The 8,934-nt window shown below is 39.6% G+C and overlaps 1 protein-coding gene across 4 annotated transcripts in view; it reads right to left on the reverse strand.

Moving 5' to 3' along the window:
* The window catches only part of SLC5A7 (solute carrier family 5 member 7), a 28,298-nt gene extending 20,020 nt beyond the window's left edge, over positions 1 to 8,278 (reverse strand). Inside the window, exons 1-4 of one of the 4 annotated variants that reach the window (XM_023195169.3) lie at positions 8,028 to 8,269; positions 6,475 to 6,700; positions 2,380 to 2,493; positions 1,449 to 1,604 (exon numbers count right to left, since the gene is read on the reverse strand). In XM_023195169.3, coding sequence (XP_023050937.1) covers positions 1,449 to 1,604; positions 2,380 to 2,493; positions 6,475 to 6,652 — 448 coding nt within the window. In that variant the 5' untranslated portion in view covers positions 6,653 to 6,700; positions 8,028 to 8,269. Of the gene's footprint in view, positions 1 to 1,448; positions 1,605 to 2,379; positions 2,494 to 6,474; positions 6,704 to 8,027 lie in introns of all 4 variants that reach the window. The other 3 variants (XM_023195171.3, XM_023195168.2, XM_023195170.3) reach the window with 3 other exon arrangements.
* Positions 8,279 to 8,934: the final 656 nt, after the last annotated feature.

Here is an 8,934-nt window from a genome sequence, read left to right on the forward strand (position 1 = left end):
AGTAGCTGGGACTACAGGCGCCCGCCACCTCGCCCGGCTTGTTTTTTGTATTTTTTTTTTTTTTTAGTAGAGACGGGGTTTCACCGTGTTAGCCAGGATGGTCTCGATATCCTGACCTCGTGATCCGCCCGTCTCGGCCTCCCAAAGTGCTGGGATTACAGGCTTGAGCCACCGCGCCCGGCCGCGAGGTGTAGTTTTACAGGTAGTATCATTAGAACATAAGAGCAGCAGTGGGTGTGGAGTATTATTACCCAGCACCAGGGAAGTGCAGCATTTTCCACCTAGTTCTTACTGTATTTTATAACGATCAAATACTCTTGTTTCCGCAACAGTCACTCTGTTTTCTAGTTGGGAATCAAAAAAATCCTGACTAACCTGCAGGATGAAATTGGATGTGCTGAAGGCGGGGCAGTGCACGCCTTAATGGGGAGCTTCCTTCTCCCAGCTTCCTCAACAGCCTCAGTCAGGTCCAACATTCTCAACTGGCCCCATGTGGTACATCTAAGCCTGTGTCTCTAAGGGTAGATTGGAGCTGAGGAGATGCTAAGGCATGGGCAAACTTTCTCATAGAAGTTATTGAGAAGACATTTAAACTGAAGGGGAAATTCTTGTTACACTCTACCATACTTATATTTTTCCACTACTAAACCATAACATTGAGTTTTATAATATCAATTTGTTGAAATATTTCAAGTTTGTAGTTTTGCCATGTGATTTACATTATTTACCTATTCTGTCAGCAGAGGGCTAGTGATATCTCACTTCTCCAGGAACGTTATTTACTGCTGGAACTGACTTTGTTTTATATATTTTTTAATTAGACATTTTATTTAAAAAGCCAACATCTCTAAAAATATTAGTGCTTTTAGAATAACATACAACACTGTTGTCTTGGGAGTTATCTAAACTATCTAAGTTTTATATATTTGTGTTTATCAGTTATTAGAGGGAAAACAACGGGAGGTAAAAAGTTCTCAGTTTGCAGAAAGAACACTTATTGGAAGAAATTAAGATATAAGTCATTTATTTAAATTTATTCAACATCAAAAATATATGTTAGCATTTTCACTAACCCCTGGCTTATGAATTCTTGTTTTAAACATTTCTTTTAAGTAAACTGCACTTTTTAGCTATGCTTAATTCATTATACTTTGTTCAAAATCATATATGACTCATAAAAGCAAAGTGATCATAATAATTCATGATTATTGGTCTAAAGAGGCAATTCAAGTATAAAAAGTGTAGTTGAGGTTTTATTTAACCTCTGCCACCATATTGCAAATAAACATAAAATTTCCATTAAGCTTTTATGAATATAAATACAGTTCAGTATATGGTTTTAATAAAAATGTCTTCAGAAGCCAAGGCTGAAGAAAGTAAGGTTGTGTATCTGATTGATGTTTAGTTAACTGCGGAGATGCAGCTAGAACAACTTAGATGGGTCTTACCCAAAGCAGAGAAAATTGCTGCAGCCCAGAACATTTCTCCCATCAGTGCAGGTATAAACAGGAGTCCGCCCATGCGTTTTCCATAGATTTGCTGAAACGGGTCTAACATGGTCACATACCCCTTTGAACGCATAGGTTTTGCAAAGAACAGGCCACCTAAAAATTAAGCAAGTGTTTAGGAGGAAATAAAAAAATGTCATATAATAGTCTTTTACATGCTGCCATTTCTCAAGGGAAATGCATTTTTCAGAACACCTGTATGGATTGAGGAACCAGTCTGAAATATAATGTGCACACAGTACCAACCTACTCTAAATATTAGGTTTGGCAATCTAATGTAAATTATTTAGTACACTTACCATTGTATGTGTCCAAAGACAAGTGGATCTCATTGAGGTATGTGAATTGAAAAACATGAACATACCTCACATTGCCTCACTTAAATGCCTCAATGCATAGCTATCACTCAACAGAGCATTTAGAGGTTTTGAATAAGCACAGATTCAATAAAAGCCTTCTGAGTGCCCAAAAAATGAGGTACCTTCTGTTATATAATACTTTTGACCTCTTATTCATTTGACTTGCTAAAAGAAATACAGGTACATTTCAAGTTGATTCATTTTTAATGATATATCCATACTTGTTTTGAAAGAAATAAAACATGATTACGTTAAGAAATTCACTGTGCTGATAGCCACAGGATCAAAGGATTTTTAAAATATATTCCATAACCAAGAGATCAAATAATCTAAGCATTAGTATTCTGCTACTTACCAATTTCTGGTAACGGCTCCTTAAAGATCTCAGGGAACATTTTTTTTTTTTTTTACAATGGTTATTTACAGTGTTTGACTTGTTATTCCACTTGTTATTACACTCTTGTTCTGTATGCTTTACTGAGTGAGTCACTGAGATTTGCACTTTCACTTACCTAAAATCAGACTAAGAGAATATCCAATTGGTGCCTGAGCCCAAGCTAGGCCATAACCTGGTACATAAACTGCTTCAGCTGTGCCATTGATATACCCTCCTCCGACCCAGGTAGCTGAAACAGAATGAAAAGTGAGGGAGTGATACTGTCTTACCTGTTACATCTACACCTGCCTGCCAAACCAGTGGCTACTGGAGATTACTGAGCACCTGAAATGTGACTAGCCTGGATTGAGTTGTTCTAGGAATATAAAGTATACACCAGATTTCAAATGTTTTTTCTTTCATTGATCACATGTTGAAATGAAAACATGTTGAATGAACTGAGTTACATAAGTTATATTATTAACATTAATGTACCTATTTCTTTTTGTTTTTAGAGGTTTGTAGAAAATTCAACATTGTGTTTACGGCTCACATTATATTTCTATTGGATAGTGCTGTCCTAGATGTTTTCTAAATGCATTGAGTCAGCAATATTTTCATGATATTATATATAATATAGTCTGAGGTCATGGGGTAAAATTTCTTTATTTCAAGGTCCTTCCATTTTAATTGTATTGATTTTTTTTTTTTTTTTTTTTTTTTTTTTTTTGAGACGGAGTCTTGCTGTGTCGCCCAGGCTGGAGTGCAGTGGCACAACTTCGGCCCACTGCAAGCTCCGCCTCCGGGTTCACGCCATTCTCCCGCCTCAGCCTCGGAGTAGCTGGGACTACAGGTGCCTGCCACCACGTCCAGCTAGTTTTTTGTAATTTTAGTAGAGACAGGGTTTCACCATGTTAGCCAGGATGGTCTTGATCTTCTGACCTCGTGATCCATACTGTCCTCAGGGAGTGGTGTGTGTGTGTACATGTATGTGTGAACACATGCATGTATGTAGGTAGGTGTACACATGTGGAAATGTGCTTCTCACTAATAGAAATAGAGTCTTTCTTGAACAGTCTGCGGATATTGGAGCTTGCAAATCTTATCTCCATCACCACTAAGTTGCACTTACTACCTTAAATTATTAGGAGTGAAGAGAGGATCGAGATGACACTTCTACTACAAGGTGTCCAAAGTGAGTTTAAATGTTACCTTAAGGCCTAGACTACCTAGCACTCAGAAGAATGTAAAATGTGTACATACTTGCAATTCTATATTTTAATATGGATCTTTTAGTAAGCTATTTACTATTTGACAATAACTAATGAAAAATACCTTATTTAGATAAATAAAATTTCTGTAGCATAATAGCTGAGGGAAGGAGGTCAAAGAACCAAAGAAAATAAGTTTTGACTTGACTGGTTTGAGCCAAGCATGAGCTACAGATTAATATTTTTCTCCGAATAGACAATGTAATACTAGTATCATTTTCTCTGAGGTAACAGTATAATATTGAATCCTTGCTGAAAAACTAATCTTGAAGAGAACACTAAACTTTGCAGTTTATACCTTTTTGAGGTTACAGTATGGTTGAAATATTCAAAACAATCCTTATGCAGAATTTGTGTAAAGTTATGATGGTCACAGGTTGGTAATAAAAATTTATCAGATATGAGGCTGAATTATAGGTTGCATCATCCCATTAGGAATAAAATTTAACTCTGATGAATTTTCCAAAATCTCATAGTTAAAATGTAGGTAAATGAAATAATATCTATACAAAACTACCTAGGATGTGTTTCTATTGTGTTTGTGCCAAAATTTATCTGGCTTTTAATCTAATACAAAGCAAAGAAGAGGGAGTCTTAGGGTTGACATAAAAAGATTTTCCTACATAGGAATTTTAAGTACATTTAAATGAAAAGTTTATATACAAAATCCTGGAGCCAAATACATATTTAGCAATCACTCCCACCTTTGCAGTAGCTTTTACACCCAGTGTTAACAAATAACAAATGGCATTATTTGTTTTCTTATTCTAAGCCCTGCTGAAATTTTTAAAATGGCTTTTTTTTTTTTTTTCACTGTGTGTGTAACCATCACCTGAAGAAATAAATTCTTACAGGCAGAAAACTTGAGACTTTATCTTTCTACTAGGTAACTGGAATTGCTAACGCGTCAATGCTTCACTGCATAAAGTAAATGGTCTGATGGTCTTACAAGTACAAAACTCATTAGTGATCATTTGTCATTGTGTAAGTTTACTGTCCCTTGTCCAAAAAGAAAATTAGTGCCTGAATCATTGCAACTATTGTGATATAGAAGTGAGGGCTTGACTACTTACTAAGATTTAAAAGTCCCCTTTTTAAATGAATTTAGTCTCTTCTGTAACAGCATTTGCTCTCCATGTCTGTAATTTTGTGTCAGATCCATGAGTGAGAACACAAACTCTTAAACTATACTCACTTTTAAAAGAATCAACATTTTTTAAAATCTCTATTCTTTATAAAATATATCCAAGTCAATCAATCTGACAAGGTTAGGTAGTATGGTTCAGATTTTAAATGAATTATGATATTGACCAAGGTTATTTTGAGTTCTGAGAAAGAAAAAAAAAGTTTTACAAACTGAGGAAGACCATGGCCCTTTATAAAAAATAGCATCATTCAAATATTTCTGTATCTTTTAATAGCTTATTAGGTTGGAAAACACCATTCTAAATGGTAAAAGCAAATTATAAAATATTATTTTTATGACCATATTGAACAGAATATTAAATGAGAATAATAGAGAGCTATAATTATTTTCAATAAACAACATATTTTGATATATAGCAGCTTTCTTATTCTTTCTACAGTGCTTACAAACTGCGCACCTTTTGAAAGAAAGAAAGTGAAACTAGTTACAGGGCTGCATGTGGCACAGCATGGGGCGGTCACCAGCATGGCCACCGGAGACCTGTGTTTGGTTCTGGCTGCAGCCTTGGTCCTCGTTAACCTTGTAACCCGGGATCTTCACTTAACCCCAGAGTGCCATCATAGTGCTGTTATAAAGACCAAATGAATTCACGTACAGTGGGTGAAGAGTTAAAGATAAAATGTCAATGTCTGAAAGATAAAACTGATGGCTCACAGAGAACACTGTAGGTTTCAGATGGCCAAAGTCAAGGGGTTCGGAACATGGATGGCCTCTTCCCAGACTGGTTTGGTAAACTGCCTGATATACAGGGTGAATCATTTTAAAACTGCACTTCGAGACTGAAATTGGACATCACTTGATATAATTCCCCATGGAATATTTTTCCAGTAACACTCAAGAGTTCCTGCTATGTTGCAAATGTTTAAAAACTCCACTAAGACTCTATAATGAAATATGTGTTGTTAGTGCAACCGTATTAAATATTAAACATTTAATTTTAAGTTGATGTTTTTCAGAATTATTTTCAATGACCAAGAATATAGAAAAGAAACAAATCACCCTTTAAACAGAACCACCTTAGTGTAAAGTAAGAAAGAATATCAGCTCCTGCTAACATAAAGAAGGTTTGAATGACAAATGACTACAGATGGTGGCCTGGGGATTCCTATGAGGACACGCCCTAGGTTTTCCCTTTTATAACAAGGTTCATGACATTTCTTTATTAGTGCTGTGGAGTCATAACATGTGATTGTCTTCCTGTGAGGAATTAGTTATTACATGAAAGAATTCGGTTTCAAAACAGGGAATCACTCATTTGGAAATATTACCACCCCCACATTTATTTATGCAGATTAAAAACCATCACTAGTTGGTATTCATTGACACTTATCATTTAAACCTCAAAGTCACAACTCTATGCACGTATTACTGGACACGTTGAGATGCTGCCTATCACATTAATTAGCGGATACATAGATTGTAATAGTAGGACAGCTTCCCATTCCCCCACCTCTTTGTTTTCGCTGTTTCCACCCACCCAACAGCCCAGAGAACCAAGATTTGTTTCATGACTCTTCACTCCAGTGATTTATTATCAAATCATTTTTGTTCAAGTACTACTGAGTTGAAACCAATTTATTTTTAGGTTTTAAATGAATAGAAAATTATTTTAAAATATATATAACTAGTGAACATAAAGAATCCCTACAGGACAAAGAGCAACATTTGCTTTGTCACTCTGAAGCCACACGCTGCACACTCACAGATGCCAAGGAAGGGAGGACTGCATGGAGCCGGCGGCGTCTGAACGTACCTGTCATGGTAAATCCACCAACCAATAAACCAATATCTCGGCCACCAACGATGATGGCTTCGCTGCGCTCTTCTGCGCTGCCACTGTTTTTGGTTCTCCAGGCAGCCCATATTCCAACCAGCAAAATTAGAAGGTAGAACACGATGATAGCTATCAGTCCTTCCACATGGAAAGCCATTTTTATCTAATGATCCAGATTCTTCTGCAGCTGGCTACTTCATTAAGACTTCTGAAGAAAATACAGGAATGCATTATAAATCAGTCAAGCACTACGCACACGTAGGCAGCCAGGAGTAAACCAGCTGGATCACAAGAGACCCTGTGCCACTCACAGAAAGAGTACAATGCTGAAACCACATGTAAAATGGGCAGTTACCAATAAGTGTCCACTACATTATCCTACTTTTATTTAACAATTTAACATTGCTTTGAGTTTGCAAGAAACAGAAAAAAAAAAATGGAAATGTAGTTTAACAAATGGAATCATAATCCTTGTGTGTTTCATACATACTTTAAATTTAAAATTAACCTTGTGTGTATCTTCACTCAGTAACTGTCAAATCGTTTACAAAGAGTAGGGCTGTATTTGCGTTTTGGAACTAAGTTACTCTTCTAGAATTATTCATTCACTTTGTTTTATAAATGACTATTCTGAAAATTTTAAAATTCCATTAATTTATTCATTCTTTTATCTGTCCTTTCAAACAACTTCAGAGAATGGCTTCAGTAGTAATCTGATATAAAAATATCTGAAAAAACATCTTTAGAAAAATTCATTTCAAAAACACATCAAACTCCACATTTTCAACAAGTTTCTGTAGTTCAAGTTACTATAGCAACTAAGTATGTTTTTGTTTAAAGGGTCCACTCTCTTGATCTTCTTCGCCCAATATCCTTCATTCAATTCATCACCCCCCATTAATGGTACATACAGGAAAAGGTTTTTTGTTGTTGTTGTTGTTGCTTTTTAAACACAATTGCCTAAAAGCACAACAGAAGGATCAAAGATACTAAAATCAAGACTCTTAGAAGACAAACGTCAAGTTCGAAAGCCTTCACCTTCTGAAATTCTTGTTCTCTTTTATTTATTCATTTATTTTTTACCTTTGTGACCACGGCTGTTCCCTGAACCCAAACTGTCAAACACAAGTTTCTGGGGGAAACTCTGATTTTTGTGCATGCAGGTGGGTGAAGAGCCTTTGGGGAAAAGCAGCCGCCTCTTTGGAATTTAAAGGAGGCAAAAGAAGCGCCCGCGGGCTGGGTCGTCTCTGCCTTTGTGAGCTACCAAGCAGGCAAGTTCCTCTCCGCGGCAGCCCGATGCTCTCCCGGCCCCCTGCGGCCCTTCCTCGGCCCCTTCTACCCATCTCCTGCGCCCAGACTTTGTAGCCTCTTGCACCCTGACAGCAGCTGTGCCAGACAACAAACCCTCCCTTGCATCCCACCGAGAGGCAAAAACGCCGCGTCCCTCCCCTCTAAAACCGCCCGGGCTCGGTGCCCAAGGCGTTTCCGAGGGTGCGGGCCCCTAGGCGCAGGAATGCCCGCTAAGCTCCTACCTGGAGTGCTAGCTGCACGCGAAAGCGCTCCGCCCGGGGCCGCCGCCCCCTGGAACCGTGAGGGGTGTGGGTGCGAGGGTGAAGAAAGGGAGGGTGCGGGGTGGGGCAAGGGTGCAGTGCGGAGGGGGGCCAGTCGGTCAGGGCGGCTCCTCACCCGGCGTCTCCAAGAACCTGGGAGCGCGCAGAGTTGACAGGTGTGGGCGCCGGCGGAGGGCGCGCGGCGCAGGGCGAGGTGGCAATCGATCGAGTATTGGGAAAAGTCCCCTTTATAAGGGCGGCCGGCGGGGGCGATCGTCAGAGCTCAGGAGGCGGACGTCAGAGGAAAGTGGTGCTGGGGCGTGTGCTGGGGAAGCTGCCCTCGCGAGGAGGGTGGGTGTGCGGGATGCGAAGGAAACGGGGCCCAAGGAGCTGGGGGGCAGGCTGGGCTCTGGTCCTCGCTGCCAGCCATGGTATCCCCATCTCGAGGCAAGTACCTGCCACTCCATTCTCCTCCTCCAGAAAACTGGGCAGAGATCCCTTAGGGTCCTTCCCAGTCTAACTTCTCACCCCTGTGGTTGGAAGCTGGGAATGGGGAGGGTCTCAGAGGACTATATTTTCAGAAGCAGCAGCAGCTGGAGGCCTAGTGGAGAGAAGTTGTTTCCTTCCCAGGTCAGAGTCTGGAATTGTCTCCTGAGGAGTCTGAGAGGGAAGGGGTCTTTCCGGTGGCCTCTCCTGGGCCCTGTTGGAAACTGTTCCTGGCGTCCCTGGTGATGGGCTCCCTGAAGGAGACATTTCAGGAAGGTTTAGAAAGTCCTTTTTACGTTCATAACCCTGCCACTTAAAAGTGGACGCTAGGAGTGGTCCATGAAGGACAACATTGAGGTTATCACAGAAGCCAGACAAGATGGCTTTCCTGGTGGAGCCCTTT

The sequence above is a fragment of the Piliocolobus tephrosceles genome, chromosome 15, assembly GCF_002776525.5.
Source record: "Piliocolobus tephrosceles isolate RC106 chromosome 15, ASM277652v3, whole genome shotgun sequence".
NCBI lineage: Eukaryota > Metazoa > Chordata > Mammalia > Primates > Cercopithecidae > Piliocolobus > Piliocolobus tephrosceles.